The sequence below is a fragment of the Mastigoproctus giganteus genome, chromosome 5 (assembly GCF_048544385.1).
Source record: "Mastigoproctus giganteus isolate SK-2022 chromosome 5, ASM4854438v1, whole genome shotgun sequence".
Classification (NCBI taxonomy): domain Eukaryota; kingdom Metazoa; phylum Arthropoda; class Arachnida; order Uropygi; family Thelyphonidae; genus Mastigoproctus; species Mastigoproctus giganteus.
The window spans coordinates 134,785,706-134,807,048 of NC_143579.1; the positions used below are offsets into that span (position 1 = coordinate 134,785,706).

Sequence of the window (21,343 nt, forward strand, 5' to 3'; positions counted from 1 at the left end):
TAAGGCCGCCGTAGCCTAGTGGTCAGGCGCGCGGGTGCATAAGTACACGTGCCTTGAGTGACCAGGGTTCAAGCCCGTGACTGCTGAATATGGTGATGTTTCTTGTATTCAGTCTATCTTGTGAACTCCTCTGACCGTTTGGTCGTCCCGGAGCATAAACAGAAAATTTATTTATTTATTTTATCTGATGCAACCTGTAAGAAATATTGCCATATACTTTATTCGTTACGTTATTCGGACAACAATTACAATTTTAATGGGTGATGCACTTTCTTTGAACACCAGTGTATCTAATATTAAAAAAATGTTTTATGGTTGTTATTACAATAATATAACTATAAACAAAATTACAATTCATAATACAAATTATATATCGGTACATATATAATGATTTAATTTTTTTATATAGAGGTACTAAAGAAATATCAATTATAGATCATCACAAAATGAAAAAGATACCGTACACATTTTTATAATGAAATAAATATATAAATTTAAAAAAAATAAGTTTAAGTAAGTTAAACCCAAATTACATGCCACCCCTGGAATGTTGTTGCAGCACCCCGGTTGAAACTATACCTGGACTTCCAGCAGTTGCTAACGTACTGGGAGAGACATTTGCCAAAATCTCAGCACAAAACACCTACCCCTCAAAATTCCTCCAAATTAAAGAACAGAACGAAAAGAAACATTTAATTTTACTTTAAAAAGATCAGAATCATCAACAATATACCATTCACAAGTGAAGAATTCGTTAACATTTTAACTCTTTCAAATGCGAGCGTGCAGGACCAAGCCAAATTCATTGTGATATGCTGAACGGTCTGCAGAAATCGTCCATAGATAATCTGCTTCTTTTGTATAACAGAATATTCTTAGTAGAAAACTTTCCGAATTTTTGAGAGAAAACAATAATTTTAGCCTTTCCGAAATCAGGCAATGACCCAAATAACTATTGCCCAAGCTGGCTTGTAAAGTCCTATTAAGAATAATTAATTCAAAGTTGATATGGTACTCAGAAGAAAACGATACATTTAGTAATACACAGCGTGGATGTCGGCATAACAGGTCCACACCAGATCATTTACTTTGAACGTAAACCATCATCAGAAACGCATTCATAACGTCAGACTACCTAGTGGTTGTTTTGTGGGGGGGTGGTTATTGGATGGATGTTGATGTTAATACTTTTTTTTTTTTTTTTATTATTATTATTTATTTCTTTAATAATAAATCAGGTTACCTTCCGTACCCACCTCTTTTAACTTTGTATTTCTCAATTAAATTTCCCCCTTAATTTACCTCCCCTCCACGTTAACACCTGACTTGTATACTGCACAGAAGATCACAGATTCTGGGGGAATAATAGTTCGTGTATGTCTCCTCTGGACTGGCTGAGTATTCAGAATGACTCAATACTACACATGATAAACATATACAAATTTGTCTATTTCACAGTATATACATTAAAGAATTGTATCATACAACATCAATTGGTATAATGTTAATAACTGGCATTATATGTGTGTTAAGGTGTAAAATTAATAGCAAATGATATAATATGTCTCTTCGTGTCTTTCTGCTTTTTCTCCTTCTGGTTTAGGTTACATTTCATAACATTACTTTACTTTCTAACAGTTAAACTTCCCAACTGGAATTACAGCAGTGAGCTTAACACCTCTATGGATATTGTCCTAGATTTATAAATCCACGCTATAATCTTTCATTAATTTATCCCTTCCAAAATAATTCAATCTTAATATCTTGTAACGTTTCTAGTACATAGAACACCTTTACATCTTAACTTAGAACATACCAGTCTCAAGTACATGTATCTAAATCTTCCTTGCTTTAACTTATCCTTGAGATGAAGTACATACATCTATGAACCCTTTTCTTCCTTTTATACTAATCAATACCAAATCTACTATCAACTAAATAAACATTTTTCTAAAGTCCTTCTCTTCAAATCTAGCTTAAAATTATTATCTCTTACTTACATATTAACTTAGGGAATCACTCTTTACACTACCTTTTCTCAGTTCAGGGGCGACTCATCATCAACAGCATAGGGCATCATCAGGCTCCAACTGGAATTTTTCATCGGCAAAGTACTGCTGTTCATCTACAGGGATTCTCCTACGTTCAGGAACTCGCTCTTCTTTACATACGGCTATTAAATAAGTTGCTCCGGCCTGCTTTTTGGGCGTCTGATCAGTTCGACGAAACTGGGAAACATAATAGAATTATCGGGACTCTTCTTACTACTTTATTAAGAAGCCTGGCTACGTAGCTCTTCCTTATCTTGCTATACCGAGGCTTTTCGATCCTTTTTTCTCAGCTCCAGCATAGGTGTTTCCATCCTTCAACGGTTATCTCCTTCCTATTCCAACAACTCTTAAACAGCAACTCCCACAACTCATTTCTCTGTCCGCTACTTTCTGGCGATTCTCCCGGCACTTCTCGGGATTTCTTTCCAGCCGCACATCACTCAGGCATCTCCGCGGGAACTCTCTAAACTTCCACACTGCCAAAACTCACAACTCTCCCACAAAAACCTCCTTACTCCTCTTTCCTGTCTTGCATCTCCTTTTTGTTTCAGCCGCTCATTCTAATTTTTATCCAATCGTCGTTCGTTCTTCATCATCTCATTATTCTCATTCGCTCTCTCCCACTTCTTCCGTTTTTCTTGGCCCTTCCCTCTCCTGGGGTAACTTCCTGTTTACGGAATTTCCAGCAACTTCGATGAACTACTGGGCGTCTAGAAATTTCTAGATATTTCCTTGTGATCATTCCCGATTCACTTACCGCTATTAGTCCACTCTGTTTTTTCTCTACCGCTCCTTGAAATTAATAAGTGCTCAAGGAGTCGGTCTGTTTCATCTAGCGGCTAGCCATTACCACATAGTGTATATCGCATCCAGGGTTTCCTTCACCCTCTTAGTTCTTAAAATCTTCCTCTCCACAAGGGGGAGTCGGTTCCCTTGTTCTTTTCTTCCAAAGAGTTGCTCACGTTCTGTTTATGCGATCATGAACTGGCCTTACGGTGCTCCCTTTGTACTAGTGTTCCAGTGCTCCCATTGTCTTGTGTACCGTCCTGCTACCCCCCGTTGTTACGTTAATCCTCCCCTTCTTGACTGTATGGTACAGAGCGATCGCAATCTAAGCTGAAAATCATCCTATGTAAATAATATTATTTAATATATACATATTTTTTCTTGTTATGTTATAATATTTATAACATAACATTCGCTAGGATAAGTGTAAGAATTTTGTTCTTACAGTTTCTTTCGACATAGAAAAGGCATATGCTACTTCATAAAAATGGAACTTTGCAAGATCTCTGCAGTTTAAGACTTGAGACATATTCCACTCTTTATCAAAAATTTGCTATCGAAGAGAAGTTTCTAAATCAGATTATGATCCGTCTTTCAAAGATCATCAGGAAGAAGGAGGGACACAGGGATCGGTCCTTAGTGCTAGGTTGTTTGCCATCAGAATAAATACAACAAACTACTTCGGCTATATCAAATACATAAATTATGTAGATGATTTCAGTATTTTCCATAAGTCTATGAGGACATTTGAATTCAACTAAAAAATGCCACAAATAATGCCAGTTAATGGACTTCAAATAATAGTTTCAGATTGTCCACTCATAAAACAGTGCATATTTATCTTTGCTGGAAAAGTAGTTTGCATCCAGACCCCGATCTAAAACTTAATGGGAAATTATTCCCGTTAAATACCAAATTCTAAGAAATTACGTTACATACTGTTTCATGATGATCTTACCAACAAATTGTCAGATTTTAAGGGAGGTAAAGAGAGAATTATTATTCATGTGGGGACTAACGATAGTTATTAACGAATATATTTTAGGAAATACATACGCGACCTGACCATCTGCTGGAGAAATATATTACTATGCTGAAAAAATTCCGCAAGTTAGGTCTGAATGCGTATGTATTCTGCCCACGACAGGAGGGACTATTGGCTGAAAGCCTTGTGGATTATCTCGAGACTTGAGAGAATCTGCAACTCTCTAGTGTGGAAATTTTTATCAGCGTGACCCGCATTTGTAGGTAGTAGTAATCTATTTTGTAGAGACGATATTCATTTTAACTGAAAGCCTTGTGGATTATTTCGAAACTTGAGGGAATTTGCAACCCTCTAGGGTGGAAATTTTGTTCAGCGTGGCCTGCATTTGTAGATAATAGTAAAAAATGGGGACACAGATATTCATTTGAACAAAGGTGGTGCAAGGATTTATGCCAGTATCATTGAGGATACCCTCAATTGAGGGTATACTTTTGCCAGTATCATTGAGGATACGCTCAATGATACTGGCAAAACTCCTCCCCTATCAGTGTAACTGATAGTTAGGGAAGAAGAAGTGTAATTTGGATCCACGTTTATCTGATTATATGGGTCAAAATAATGTGTGCACTCACCTCATAAATTCTTGTTTGTTTCCTATAGCTTGGGATATAAACCTAAATAACTTCAAGGGGTGTGTCAGGGTAGTAAACTAAAGAAGATTACTTAGTCTCACCTGTGTTTACAGTAATGTCAATAAAATGGATGAATTCGAACTCCTGCTAACATGAATTTGAACTACGGCTAACAGAAACGTGGTGCCACCAGGAAATTGGTGATGATGACGAGTTCCACCACGGTATGTATAATGTATTTTAGGAAGGATAAGAAAGGTCATGCTACTTATCAAAAGCAGCCTAAACGTGAAAAGAGCTTTTGTTGAGTCTGAAGTTATCTGCCGGAATAGAATCTGTGTGGTGTGGTGTAAGTTAGTCAGTAGCAACGGAACTATGGGAGGGAGTAATCTACCGATCAGAAAATTATGAAGAGAATGACGAGAGTCCTTACATGTGCAGATGGAACGGGCAAGAAAGCGTGAATATTTTATTATGAGTGACTTTGGTCTGCCCTAGATTCATTGGAATAAAAGTGAGGGAAACTCACGATGGGGAAAACCTTTTTTAAATAAACTAGATGATTATTATTTGCACCAACATGTTAAAGAAATTACTACGGCCGAGAATATTCTTGACATCATCATTACTAACGAATCAGATGATATCACAGTACGTAAGGTACAGGAACTATTGTCATGAAGTGATAATGCAACTGTCAGTTGGAAGATGAAGAAAGATGTTGCAGTAGGTAAAGGCACGGGTTTTAACTTCAGAAGAGACTTTAACAGTTTAAGGCGCAATGTGGCATCTGTGTGAACGGGGCGGATTCTCGAAGGATGGCGAATACATTTGAATTATGGAATAATTTTAAAACAAATATCACAGACGCAATGAACACATACATATCTTTAAGAAAATATTGTAGGAGGAGGATGCCGAATTGGATAACTGCGGAGCTGGCTGGTCAAATAAGCCAGAAATAGATAGCATGGTACAGTTACGTAGCGATAGAAAGTACTAAAACCAGGTACAAGTTGATCTGTAATAGCACCACAAATAACATCAGGAGTCCAAGGCTGCGTACATTGGCTGAGAGAGCAAAGAATGGGGACAAGGAATTTTTCAAGTATGTGAGTGCAAGGAAGAAAAAAGCAAATTAGATTGGATCCTTGTGCACTGGGTGCGGGAAAGTCTTAGAAACCCAGCTGATGTTGCATTTGAATTGAACAGGTAATTTGCATCTGTCTTTACTAACGAAAAATCTTTCATACTGAGAAGAGGCTGTGCGAGTGAAGCTGAGCCATATGAAATTAGTGACGTCGTAATTGCTTATTAGAAAAACTTTTGAGCATAAAGGCAATTAAGGCTCACGCAGTTCATTTCATATACCCTGTAGTTTTGAAGGAGAGCGTAAGGGAGTGTATTGAACCATTAAGGCTTATTATGAGGACATCCTTGGACTTAGGGTAGATTCTTTTGGTATGCAGAATTGCCAATGTATCGATAGTCAATGCATAAAAGCAGTTCTAAGAGATAAGTTGATAACTACAGACCGGTTAATCTGAGTTCACTGGTAGGAAAAATGTTGGAGACAATGATCGAATGTGAAATCCAGGGAACATTTAGATATTAGATATTTAGATATTTTAATTCTGGAGAACACACAGCATAACTTTATTAAGGGAAAATCATGATTAACTAACTTAGTAGGCTAATTTTACACACTTACTCATGAGCTGGATTCAGGAAACAATTTCGACATTTTATTTGCATTTGACTCGGTCCCTCATGAGAAGTTACTGTATGAACTTGAACAGCTTGGGATTACTGGTACGATTGCTGGGTGGCTGCAGAGCAGAAGAGCAAAAGGTTGTGATAAATGGATATTCTCCAGACTGGTGTAACGTTATGAGTAGGTCCCTCAAGGATCGATTCTTGGACCACTGTTGTTTCTTATTTTCATAAATGATGTTGAAGAAGGGATGGAAGGCGTGTTGTCAAAATTTGCAGATGACGTAAAGATTGGCAGGGTCGTTATTGATCGGTGCCAAGCAGCGCTACTTCAGGATGACTTGAACAGACATAGATGGTCAGAGAAGTGGCAGCTATGTTTTAATGCTACTAAATGCTAGGTCTTAAACTTGGGGAACAGCAACCCACAAGTAAATTATATACTTGGTGGGGTTCAATTAAAAACAGTGGAGGAAAAGGAGATCTGGGAGTTACATAAAGTTTTCACAGGCAGGCATGAAGTTTTCTGAGCAGTGTAAATTAGGCAGGCAGACTGGTCCATGGTACTCTATCGATTGTTTATGTAACGCTACCCTGTAGAGATAGGAGTTCATAATCCCACCGTATAAGGCAATTGTAAGACCACATTTGGAATATTGTGCTGAAGTATGGAGACCTCATCTGAAAAAAGACATTGAACTTCTTGAAAGGGTACAAAGACTGGCAACTTGAATGTTGAGATTGGCAGAAGGACAACCGTATGAGGAAAGACTCCGATTATGAAAAAAACTCCGATTACTACAAAGCGTGGCAACCAGGCACCTCATAGTCGACCAGATTGAGGTTTATAAGACTCTTCGTTCATTAGTAAAATGAATGAAGATGGAATTCTCACTGTTCTAAAAATTCCAGAACTAGGGGTCATAATTTGAAATTACAGCACAGGGCTTAAGGTTTAGGTTATAGATGGTAGGAAGTTTTCTTTTAGACAACGAGTCTTTGATAGCTGGAACAAGTTGCCCTCGCAAGTAGTTGAGGTTGACAGCTTAAATAAATTCAGAGATCAACTGGATACTTACCTGTGTGAGGAGGGAAGCATATAATTTGTGTTTTCTTATCTACTTGTTTTTTTTTTCTTTTTCTTTTTGCCAGTGCAATAAAAGCGTGTGGATTCCTTACACTACATGGAGAATGCTATTACTGTTATAATAACACAAGTAGTAATACAAAGATTCGAATGTACTTACTCGTTCTTGTTTCATCACCAGGAGTGCAGAACTTCATCCTAAGGTTCTGTGACCCTTGCGTAATATAATCAAGTAGCGTTCTATGCATCTCTGTCATGCAATGAGTACTGTAATTTTTGAAACAGTCCGCTGTCTCCGATATAACTCTAGAAATTAAACCAATTTTAAGTCAAACATGGAAAAATCAGAAATTCTGAAAATGTTATTGTATTTCTTTCCTTTAGACAAGGAAATGCTGAAAATTTTTAACTTTCGTTTAAGCATAGTTATGTTCAAACTCATTTGTTGTTTAGTTCAGCCGGGGTACATACCGCTATAACAAATTTTTAAACCTCACTACTTTAATTGTTATTTATTGAATTAATCTAAATTATCTTTAAATGAGGCTTCATGGTTCACATTTGATATAATCACCGCCTTCTCCACACCAGATGGAATGGAAAGGACGCGAGGAATTTTTATGGGCCATTTTTTAGTCGTTCTGAGGCGAGGGTTGCATGGTTTTTCTTCCCGTAATGGGGGTATTATTATTATTATTATTATTATTATTATTATTATTAGTTTATTTAACAAACGCCCTTGTGCAAAAATTATCTAGGAGGGTGGCTCATACATAAATTCCAACAACACTTATTAGAGAATCACATAGAATAAAATATCACAAAATACATAAAATAAATAAATAAAGAGAAAAAGTTACATAGATACAGAAATCAATACATACATAGAAAAATTACAATATTACATAGTCATTTACACTAAGAATTGAATCTGAGAGTCATTCTGTTGAGGGAAAAGGAATATCATCAGTCCTATAAGTCTTTTAAAGATCTATTAAAGCGTTCAGCCAAGATTTTTATGAGTTCATGGGCACTTGAAGGCTTTTGCTGCTATGAGTACTCATCTTTCTTGAATTACGTTATTCACTATATTTGTAGTTTAGTAAAGAGATCCGCTGCAAGGAGCTTCCTGTAAATTCTGTCATTACAGTGCCTGTCCGGGTCTACTTCGAAGTTTCTAAAGAGCTCCAGAGTATTGGTAGGAAACATTGGTCTTAATCCGTCCATGTTATGGAGAGCGCTACGGAGACAACGAGGGTAGTGGAGGAGGGATCCAGGGCGAGGCCTGACCACACGATTTTCAATTTGAGGGGCATATAAACTCCCAGTCAGAAGTTGTGCTAGAGTGCAGATGTTACTTGAGGTAGGGAAAAGGAATATCATCAATCCTACCAGACGGTGACAGTGGTATCGTCACCGTCCTCCCTACACCGGGTGGAAAAGGCCCAGGTTCGAATCCCGTCGATGACGCGAGGAACTTTAATGGGCTTTTTTCACTCCATGGCTGAGTTACTCGGTCTCAGGCGTAGATATCAAGGTTTTTCTCCCAAGAAACTGGGGTTTCTTAGTCCATCAAAACAGGCAAATCGCCCAGAGAACACACGCAATTTACAGACACAAATACGGGTTAATGTGACAATTCTCAATTATGGGAAACCCTAAAATAATAATAATAATAATAATGTACAGTGTATGTGCGGGTTGTATTGAATGTAGAGTGCTGGCACCTGGCATTTCGCAGCCAGGGGGCAGAGGACACCTGGTCCCCCGCACCCTGACCAGGATCAACCACCAAAAAATAGACTCTTAATGGGGCTATCAGGCAAGCCTGGGAGCCCCAAGGTATTCAAAGAAAGGAAATAGGATTTAGGCGGAATAGTATCGGATATGGAAGGCAAGGAAAGTGGACAGAAAGCAAGGGGAAGAAAGAAAAGACATTCCCTGAGTAATAAGAAAGAAATGTGAAAACATTTACAGTAAAAGAAACATATAGTGGATCAATTTTAACACAGCCTTAAACTCATAAAAACCTTAAAACTAAAACTACAATGTTTTATGGTGCAGAGCTAGCAACATAGCTATTTACGTATATGCAATTATTCTAGTCTGCCAACTGCAGACAGAATCAAAAATAAACTTTTACCTCAATTTTAGACCACAAGAATAACAACACAACCTCTTGTCAACTTAAAACATGGTTCACAATCAACACATAACTTAGAAGAAAGAATCCAAGCAAACTCAATACGCATGGGCATTCCGTCCACACAGTTCCCGATCAGTTGAACAAACCAAAAGCGTCCATACATTTGATATAATTTGCCAACCACCAAAACAAACTATTATATTAGGCCACAAGTTATACTTTACAGATGACCAATTGTCTAAAAGCTCCATAGACCAACAAAACCTCAACATCGATTACAAAAGCCATTCTTTTCCGGCAAACAATCCAGGTGCGGCCGAAGCTCCCAGAAAGACGCAGAAGACATTGACAATTTATTTACAAGTCTAAATAGACACCATCAACGTTTCTATCATTATCCAACAATCCATCAGATGAAGATGTCCAACCATCAAAATATTCATTAAGAACTGTACTTTGTCTCAGGTCGCAATTCCCTAAGTTTTTTTTTTTAAACGTCCTCAACTCGAACGACCATCAACCATTCTAACAGTCACAATACCTCAATTCAGCACTCATGACAAAACTGCTGTCACATCATTATCCAACTGCAAACAATTTACCTGTATTCAAAATCAATTTCGCTCAGTTGATAGAATAATTAGACTTCAATACAACCTATTTCTATTGTCCCATAAAATATCCAGTTCTTGCCACTTTATCAAATCACTGCTACATTAATAATCAGTACAACAGTCTCACTGGAAGCCTTTGACCCTACAGTCTCCAACTCGGATACAAACATAAAGATCTGCAATTTAACAGTTCAATAATTTAAAGAACATAATTTATGCCCAATCCAACACCAATGGTATTTTAATTGAGAAAAAAACACTGGCTCAAAAAGTCGCATTCTGACTCAATTTGTCAGGTAAACCAGAAAAACTCCAATCTCCAAGACATCCTCACAAAAATTTTCCTTGCAATTTTCAACAAGTATAATGCCTTGGCTTATAAGGACCTCCGTACATATTTACATTTACTACATCTTTTGATGTAGTAAAACATAAAACTGAACACTATTCAGCATTTAATTTACTTACTATGAGCTAACCATTTGCATATAATTCATTATCATAAATTCGCTTTCGTCGCTAAACAATTACATATCTGTGATATCTGTCATATCTGTGAAATCTGAAAAAGCATAAAAATTTTCCTTGCAACTAAGATATTGAGGAAAATCATCCTCGTTGTACACATTTGTGAGGAGTTGGAGACTATTTGGTAAATCTAAATACAAATAACATTAAAATATTAAATGGACATCAGTCTCCTCATCCCCACATTTACATAATGGCGTAGCAGCCAACCCAAACTTGTATAGCTTAGAGTTAAGGCTACCATGAGTCCATGACCAGCCAATAAAAAAGACACATTCATACTTGGGTTAAACCAAGCAATTTGCTGTTTAGTGTACTCCATCACATTTGGAATAAATTTATTGGTTACTCTACCTTGCTCAGCAGTTACCCAGACCATTTTCCAGTCATTTATAAACTCTGATCTTATTCTAAGATCGTCCTCCTTCACTGGTGTGTCCAAATCAATAGAGAAATTCCCGACTCTAGCCGGCGAGGCTTTCCGCCTGAAATACTGAAGATAGTGATACATTATTTCATAATTTGTTGGTCGCTTTTCATTTACAACTTGCAGGGCAAAAGTGGAGACGGTTCCATAATTTCTAGATATAGCAAGTAGAAAAAAGCGTTGTGCTTGTGTTATATATTTTTTGACTTGACAATTTGTGATACGATAACCCCACGCACCTGCAGCACAACATATTATCGGAATAAAGATACATTTGTAATAAAGCTTTAAAGTAGTAGACTTAATACCCCAGACACATTTCGAAATTCTAATTATTTTCCCTGTAAGTGCCATAATTTTTTGAAGCAAATATTTAGAATGAGTAATGAAACTGAAGCGGTCATCCATCATAACCCCTAAATATTTATAAGATCTTACAATTTGAAGAGCATTGTCATTGAGTCTAATATTTGGTGGTCTGTTCAAGTTTAAATAGCCCTTCAGAGGCATGTTTTGTCTTAAATGTCGAAATTTGTATCTTATGAGTTTTGGACCAAGAATTTAAATCACTTAGTATGTCATTTGCTCTCGTTTCTAACTCAGGTCTAGATTCTCCAAATACTAAGACCACAATGTCATCAGCATGCGCTATTTTCAGGACCTTCGCATTCTCAACAGGGAGCCACCCATCAAGGACCGGGTTCCAACAAATTGGAACAATTCCTTGAGGGCAGCCCCTAGTAACAGATCTACATACAAAGCAATAGCTCGAGGAGACCAAAAGATGTCTATCATTAAAGTAGTCATATGTAAGTCTATATATAGGAGCAGAGACCCCGGCCTCCCGGAACTTCGCCAGGACACTCTGCCACCATTAGGTGTCAAAGGCCCCTTTGAAGTCCACGAAGAGGCCGATGACATATTTTGATTCCGTAGATGAAACAGAATCGATCATGTGTCTGATAGCATCAACCGTGTATTTACCCTTGTTAAAACCATGCTAGGAGTGTACCTGCAAATTTTCTCTTCATAATACACCAAAAATCTGCCTATGATTAACTTCTCTAACACCTTGCCCAACATAGGCAAGAGGGCAATTGGCCGATAGGACGATGCATCATTGGAAGATCTGTTCGATTGCTTAAGCAATTTTCAGATTGGCTCTTTTCCAAATACTGGGGAAAGAACCATTCCTTAGACAAGAATTAAGTAGGTTTGAAATGAGCTGTGAATAGACGTGCCAAATTCTTTTTAAAATCACGACCTCCATAAGAGGGGCATTTCCCATCCCGCATTGAATCAATAGCCCCTGTAATTTCCTCATAAGTAAAAGACTCTTCAAGTGCTAGACCTGAATAAGTCAAGTGTTCAATCTTCATATTTGTGTAGTTTCCGGAACAGTGCTGTCTTGATAGATGATATTATCCAATACAGTGTTAATCGAATCTGCCCAGGAAAGGGTCTCCCTTCTAACAATCGTTAACATTGATGAAAAAACCTCACTGGTGTGAATTTTCTCAGCTACTATTTTGTAAGCCATGGCCCAGGTTCGCTGTTTAACGTAGGCTCAACCATTCGCCCCCCCCCCCCCCAGCCGATTTGTTGTCTCTATATATTGTGTTAAAATACGGATGTCTGGCAGACTTGTAGAGTTCGGCCGAACGGTCCACTTCGTCGGCAGGTCTATTACTTCACTTAGCCCTTTGGAAGTTTCTCCTGGAATAAGAAGTCTTTCTCCTTAAGACTTCTTCTCAAGTTTGAAAGGTTTTAGGGCCACCACAGCACATAGTTCCTGTTTCTTTTCTTCTTTTTAAACGATTGTTTGTTTGTTTGTTATTTGGTTTTTAGGAGCATTAGCAACTAAGGCCATATTGCTCCGGGATATGCAGTGGCCATTCCTTGACCTTTCCGCATCCTCTGTATTTGGTGGTGACGGGCTCGAACCCCGGTCTAATCAAGAAGCGTGTGCTACGCACTGCTGCTCCTTCCCACCTGGCTACGGAGGCGCCATTTTTAAACGATGCATCGCATACTTCCCTTATAAGATTTTGGACTTCTTCCGCCTGGGACTGTGCCGGCAACAGGGCGAGACATTTTAAATCTCAGGTGTTATTTTCTCTCTCAGGTTCCTATCAAATTTTTCCCATGTTGTGCCCCTGTGTATTATACCTGGGGAAATCATGTAATGATCTAAAAACAGGGGAATTAGTATCAGTATTGACGTTAAAAGTTATAACATTATGGTCGCTTGATAGCCAGGAGGTATGTATCCTCCAATCACTAATGTGTCTACCAAAGGCACTGCTCGAAACTGTGATATCGATGTATGATTGCCCATTAGCCACCCACCAACACGGGTTGGTGGGTGTCCTGTCTTATTCCAGAGGGTAAGATTCGTGGTCAGAATAAATTCCTCTAACAGATCACCTTTCGGGTTAGAAACTGGCTGTTCTACATTATGGAAGAAGCGTTAGCGTCCATGCACACTATCGCCCTCCTTCCAGCAAGCTTATGAAGAGCATTCTCCAAATAGTTTATGAAAGGTTCGATGGGTTGCTGATACTGGCTCCATTGAAAGTAAGTTGAAATAAAATAAATCTGCCCGAAAGACCTTTCAAGGCAAGCACATGCCGAATGAGTTGAACAAAGTCCCATAGTTTTAGTTACAGTGATGGTAGGATCCAGAACAGCCAAGGCCACCCAGACCCTAGCCACCGCATTTGCTTCTACCCCGGTTATCTGAGTATTAGATTGAACAATTTTAGATCTTAAAGGCAAACCTTTCATAAATCCTTTGTACGAGTAGGGTTCTTGTAAAATTAGGACCGAAATGTAATGTTTATTATTTTTTGGTTCTTCTTTTTTAGCACCGGCCTCACAAAGTAGTGATTCCATCTCTGGGATGGGGGGGGGGAGGATAATTCGGAACATGTGCAACAACACATCGACAATATAGGCACTGCATATTTTAAATATAAATATAGAAACCCGTCGGGGGCGATCGTAGATTTGTTAAGCATGGAGTTAATCGAATTGGTGAGATATACAGACACCGCCTCTCGCTCAAATATGTTGTGCCAGGACTCCGGGTTGCCACACGGACACTCCGCGTTATTTATGATGCTAAGTTGGTGAAGTTTGGCTTTAAATGGGCCGTGCCCTGTAAGGAGGAAGGTGGTATTTCGACCAGCATATCCTCCAGCTGACACTCTTGGACATTTTTTGCTTTACCTTCAACTGGCCGCCTTTCAAAGCACTCCTTTCAAAGCGTCTGAATGTGGTTTCTTCCATTTCAAATTTAGTAGCCTTTTCACACACGATTCTCTTTGAATGTCGAAGTTTTCTAATAACCTCTTCGTAGCATGTATATTGTTTCTTTTTCAAGAAAATTACTCCTTTTTTTCCTTGTAGTCCGTTAGGCCTTCATTAAATACTGATTTTTTTTTCATTTCCTATAAGCCTTTTGCTTGGCTACAAACGCCTGTTTTAAATACTTGTCGAACCACGGTCTTGTCGGTGACCCTTACCTCTTTTGAGGCACCCATGTCAATAAATAATAGCTCTTCTCGATCAAGTTGGTAGCTTCTTCCACCGGTTTTTTGTATAGAGCATTCCAATTGTAGGTCTTGAGATGTTTTAAAGTAATCTCAGGTCTAATAAAATTAAGAGAGTGTATATCTTCTTGGTTTGACGAGATTGCTGATCGTTGCGTTGCTCACCTGCACTATTGGATAGGGAAATTTCATAACAAATGTGATTAGACTAAAATAAATAAAATAAATAAATTCGGTTGTGATCCGACTGGAATTTATTTTGTTCAGTAAACGAGCAAATCGACGACAGGACACATGCAATTTTTAAAGACACGTCATACACGGCGCAACAATATGGTCTCTGCGTAGCTAATGTGCCTAAAACCCCTCCTACAACAGCCTCGTTCTTTAAACCCAGTCTGAACACGTGCCATAACTATTCATTATTCGTTCATTGTCCAACTCCACTCTGACGGAATTAAGTTTTGCTCAGTTATCCCTTCCATTTCTGTTATTTGGCACAATAATCAAGTGCATTTTCTAAAAATTACAACCCACAGACAAGTCTAATATTAACAGGTGTCTCTGAGTTCTTAACTTTCAGCCATTCACTGCACTATAGGTTCCAATCCCTGTTGTGACAAATACACATTTGCGACAGGTTCCAATACTTGTCTTATTTGCGACCATCCTCAAAATAATAATAATAAATGGCGTCCTAGTACTCGGAACTTTCATTGAAATTGTACCAACCTGCAATTTTGACAGTGACTGCTTTAAGTGCACAAAGTTGAAGCTGCATCGAGCTGTCGGAATACGGTCAGCAACATCTTTCATCCGGTGGTTTATTTACGAACCACCTCACTCATAAATCCTTCACGAGGTATGATGTGCAAGTAAAATGGAGGAAGAATCCTTTAATTTAGTCGCCGCGACAACAAGGGGGTTCTCTTCTATACTGTTATTTTAAGCTGTTTTGGTTCATATCTCGTAGTACAGTGGAGGAATGGCCTCTTCAAACTGTTGTGAGCCGATCTCAGGCAGAAGAAGAAGGCTTCGTCCATGTGAAATATTCTATGCTTTCTGTGTACATGGCCATGAAAATCCACTTCCACAGATATAATAGGCCATTAACCACATGAACTGGAATGCTAGGCCTAAATGGTTGTCAGATGAACTAATGAGACATATGGCAGCGATGAAACATGCATGGGATACATACAAATTAATGGATGACATGGAAGCCTATGATAGATATAAGTTGGTCTATAACCAAGTCACAAAGGAGATTAGGCAGGCAAAGGCAGATTATGAGAAATCCTTGGCAAAGGATGCAAAGAAAAACAGAAAAGAGTTCTTTACCTATTTAAACTCAAGAAGGAAAGGGATGAATCAGATTGGTCCACTGGATGTTGATGGTTCAACAGTTGAGGATCCAGCTCAGGTGGCTAACAATCTAAACGAGTATTTTGCATCTACATTCACACATGAGGAGTTATTCAGGAAGGGGAATGTCGTAGGTGAAGTAAACATTGGCAGTGAGCTAGATGATTTTCTAATAACTGAGAGGAAAGTGGAGGAGAAATTGTTGAGGATAAACATAAAAAAGGCACCCGGGGTGGATGGGATCTATCCAGTTATATTAAAGGAGGCCGCAAAGGAAGTAAGCAAACCCCCATAATTATGAGAGCTTCTTTGGACTCAGGGGAGGTACCCATGGACTGGAGATGTGCAAATGTAACCCCAATTCACAAAGGAGGATCAAAGGCTGACACAAGTAATTATAGACCTGTTAGTTTAACTTCTGTTCCAGGAAAATTAATGGAGGCACTGGTTAAAGAAGCACTGCAGGATCATCTGGACAAGAATTCAGTTATAGCTCAGACACAGCATGGGTTTGTTAAGGGCAAGTCTTGTCTGACCAATTTGATTGGATACTATGATGTAGTCACAAAAGAACTGGATGCAGGGAATAACTTTGATATTATATATTTGGATCCTAGAAAGGCTTTTGATACTGTTGCGCATGGAAGACTGCTGCACAAATTGGAGAAATGTGGCATTGAAGGCAAATTGCTGCTATGGATAAAGGGATGGTTGAGTGGCAGAAGACAGAGAGTGGTAATCAATGGACACTGCTCAACGTGGACTAATGTTATTAGTGGAGTTCCTCAGGGTTCAGTGTTGGGTCCATTGTTGTTTTCTGTATTTATAAATGATATTGATGATGGTGTATCAGGCTTAATGTCCAAGTTTGCAGACGATACAAAGGTTGGCAGGGTTGTTAAGGACACTACTGATACTACGCTGCTGCAACAGGATCTGGAAAGGTTGAGGAGATGGGCTGAGAGGTGGCAAATGAAGTTTAACATTGACAAATGTAAAGTACTATATATGGGAAACAGTAACCCCAGATCAACGTATCAACTCTGTGGTACTACACTGACAGTGGTAGAGAATGAAAAGGACCTGGGGGTAATTGTGCAGGCAGATATGAAGTTCTCTGAGCAGTGCAGACGAGCTGCAAGAGTAGATCATGGTGTCTTGTCAATGATATACAGGACATTTTCTAGCAGGGACAGGGATGTGATTATTCCCTTGTATAAGGCATTGGTCAGGCCACACCTTGAGTACTGTATACAGGTCTGGAGGCCTCATTTCAAGAAGGATGTAGAGCTTCTGGAACGAGTACAGAGAAGGGCAACAAGATTAGTGAATGGAACAAAGGGTTGCTCTTACGAAGAAAGGCTTAAGTTTTGCAAATTACAGAGCCTGGAGACTAGGCATCGGCGAGGTGATCTGATAGAGGTGTATAAGGCTTTGAATGGCTTGAGCATGCTCAATGCCGATGGGATTCTTCCTCTTGCTCAGAATAATCACCTGAGAGGGCATAAATTCAAATTGAGGAAGGACGGATGTCGGATAGATGTGCGGAAATTTGCCTTTAGCCAGCGGGCAGTTGGTTTGTGGAATAGACTTCCATCGCTTGTTGTTGAAGTTGATAGCCTAAACAAATTTAAGGTTCAGCTGGACAGGTATTTCGAACGAATGGAGGGGTAAAATGGGAGTAGTGGTTGTTTTTTTTTTTTTTTTTTTTTTGGCTGATGCTGAATAAGCTTGCTTTCTTGCATCATATGCCTATGCTAATGCTAATGCTATAAGAACTGTTTCACTACGAATCAAGTACATGTAGTCGATCACGAGAAATTCTCCACGTAAGAAGTATAACATAATTAGGGTGTTGTAAAAAATAAATGTTATGCCTTCTTTTAATAGTTAATTGTTATTTTTTATTTTAATTACAGAGAGCTAAAATAACTTAATAAACTTGATAGACATTTCGCTGATACAAACCTTCTGCTTTCACAATGCGAATGCGAAAGTTCTCTCTTCCATGTTAATTCTCATTACTCATTTTACGCTGAAAAACAAGATTTTTTCCACGAAATGTCTGTTACAGTTGATAAAATTACTTCAACTGTGTCTATCCTGAAGTATAAAAAAATAAATAAATTATTTATTTTCCCATTCTATGAAAGTTAGCTCTTTGCATCGGTCATATAGCATCTCAACTTCTTGTAAAAGGTAAGACCACTCATACCGTCCTTAACTTCAATTGTTTTATTCATTTAATTTAAAATTGTATAAACGTTCGAGGCCCATGATATCCAGGATAACTAGATGAAACAGTGTTCTGGAACTTTGTTCTGGTATTTGTGTAATAATAGTAGTAGCAATGGTAAATGATGCAAGAAAGCAAGGTTATATAGCACCAGCCAAAAAAAACCCCTACCACGAAAAAAAAAAAAAAACCCATCCGTACCGTGAAAGCATTTATTTAGTTCTTCTTGAATTTATTCAACCCATCCACTTCACAACAATAGATGTATGCCTGTTCCAACATTCAGCCACCCGCTGGCTGACGGAAATTTACATACATCTATCCTCCAACCATCCTTTCTCAACTGAAATTTATGTCCCCTGATTTGTGTAGTGTTATTAGCAAGTGGAAGAATGCTATTAACATTTAGCTTACTCAATCCATTGTAAGCAATGGATTGAGTCCATTGTAAGCTTACTCAATCCATTGTAAGCTTACAATTGCAGACAATGCATTGTAAGCATTGTCTGCAACCTGAGCAGGATCATCATGGGTTAATCCAAAGACGTCAAGTGGCCCAAGTGGATCCTACCTTCTACTGTTAATATAAGCATAGAATTCTTTGCTGTTTTTCTTTGAATTCTTTGCAAGTGGCTTCCCATAATCTGCCTTAGCCTGCCTAACCTCCTTTGTGATTTTTGATTACAGACTAATTTTTATCACCTCCTTATCGCTGCTAGCAAAATTTTTGTATATCATTGACAAAACTCCAGAACATCTTCCACGTGTCTGCACAGTTCAGAGAATTTCATATCTGACTGCACAATTATCAGTAGGTCTCTTTCATTCTTCACTACTCTGAGTGTAGTACCACACAGTTGATAAGGTACTCTGGCCCATAAGCAGTACTTTGCATTTGTCAATGTTAAACTTCAACTGCCATTTCTCAGCCCATTGACCTAATTTTCGTAGATCTTGCTGCAGTAGCTCACCCTAATGGGTGTCCAAAATCAACTTTCATATCATCTGTAAACTTACACATTAAGCGTGATATGATCATCAATAACATTGATAAATATTGAAAACACAACACCGAATTGGAGTTCCTCAGAGTTCGGGCACAGGACCGAACTCTGCGGAACTCCAATAATCACATTAGTCCACGAAGAGCAGTGCCCCTTGGTAACCACTCCCTGTCCTCTTCCACTTAAACGTTCCGTTATCCATAGCAATAAATTGCCCTTAATGCCATATAGCTCCAATTTGTGCAGCACACTTTTATGTGTAAGAGTATTAAAGCCTTCCTGAAATCCCAGTATATGATGTCAAAATTATTTTTTGCATCCAGTTTCTTGGTCAGTGAATCATACTAACCTATCACATTGGTTAGAAAACACCATCCTTTAACATACTGTGATAGCACTGTAATTGCATGCCTGTCCAGATGATCCTGCAAACTTCTTAAACAGGTCTGTAATTATACATGTCGCTCTTTGATTCCCCTTTATGAATTGGTGACACATACGCACATCTACAGTCCCGATGGACTGAATCTAGTCCCGCGAGACCTCCCCCTGAATCCAAAGATACTCTCATAATTGTGGCTAAGGGCTTGCTTCCTCCTTTGCTGCGTCCTTAATATAATTGGGTGGATTCCATCCACGCCACGTGCCTTTTTTATGTGCATCTTCAACAATTTCTCCTCCACTTTCCTTTCAGTTATCACAAAATCATTTAGCTGCTCTTTAAAGTTTTTAAAACGCCTGGAATCCTAAATAATTCCTCATGTGTGAGGCATTCTTTGGGGAAGGAGATGCCAAAATATCTATTCAGTTTGTCTGCGCCCTGAGCAGGACCATCATGGGTTAACCCATAGACATCAAGTGGCCCAAGTGGCTCCTACCTTCTACTGTTAATATAAGCATAGAATTCTTTGCTGTTTTTCTTTGAATTCTTTCCAAGAGGCTTCCCATAATCTGCCTTAGCCTGCCTAACCTCCTTTGATTTGATTACAGACTAATTTGTATCTACCATAGGCTTCTGTATCACTTGATAATTTATATCCATTCCATGCACTTTTATTCTCTGCCACGTGTCTCAATAGTTCATCTACCATCCATTTACGTCGAATCCTCGAACAGTATTTCTTCTTTGGTATGAAAAGCCTGGTAGGTCCTTTGATTACTTCCCTGAATACTTCCCATTTAGGTTTAGCCGTTGGTAACATCATCAGTTGGTGCCACTGCACTAGATTTAAAAATTGTCTGAGACCACCGCAGTGACCACTGTGATCACTATTGATATATGGTTAGGTTAGGCTGCACAATATTAACCGTATGGGGCCTGGCATTGTCTTGATGAAGAAACTTCACACCGGAATATGTCCGTCCTACCAAGACACTCATTACCATACGCCCTTCATTCTCTCTAACTGCTTCCGATGCATTTGAGCCTCGTCTGACACAATAACAAATCACATATCGCTGTCCATGTGTATGTCCGAAATGATACTTGCTTTAAAACGATTGTCAATGACACGCGGTTAAAATAATATCTTTACGCAACACGAGCTCAACAATTACTGACATGTGCACACAGAGATCCTGCTCAGTAGCGATCCGGCAGAGCGCCTCTAGCGGCAGCTATGGAAAGTTCGCGCGGTAAACATGCATTTATTTGTTTCATGATGATCCAATGCAGGGCCTGAGGTCCCAGACAGCTTGCTTTCCAGGCTGCTGCGCTGCATATACCAATAGTAGCCGTGCAAGAATCACTTTCATTTCATCTCTGTCGCTGCTCTAGTTAAGCTATTAATCGTGTATTCCCCCCCACCAAGCTAGCAGTTTTCCGACCACCTATCACTGCCTCAATAGCATCAGCAAATATTCTTGCATCCCTTCTCTTCAGGTATATCCCAAATCCTGTAAAAATAGTCTCTCCTGTTAACGAGTACAAACCAGGCTGTGAAAAATTCTACCCCATGAGCCTTCCACATTCTCTCTATGGCCGAATTGATTGACAAAGCGCTGAACATGCACTCCCTCTTATCCTGTCACGGCAAAATTGTAGACACTTTAAAATTCAATCCTAACTCGTGGCTTTTTTCCCAACATTGCTCTGTACTTGTCAAGTAAGTGTAATATATCCATTTCGCGGAGATTTTTCAGAATTATTTTATTTCTTGCAAAACTTGCACCAAATCAACACTTACGAAAATTAAAAAAAAAAATAAAGGCGGAG

At 38.8% G+C, this 21,343-nt stretch overlaps 1 protein-coding gene across 1 annotated transcript in view; it reads right to left on the bottom strand.

Annotated features, from left to right (window-relative positions):
* LOC150085717 (uncharacterized) overlaps positions 1-21,343 on the bottom strand; it is a 78,128-nt gene that overhangs the window by 9,603 nt on the left and 47,182 nt on the right. The window contains exon 3 of the mRNA XM_090373463.1: positions 7,415-7,560. Within this exon, the coding sequence (XP_090229589.1) occupies positions 7,415-7,560 (146 nt within the window). The remainder of the gene's footprint in view (positions 1-7,414; positions 7,561-21,343) is intronic.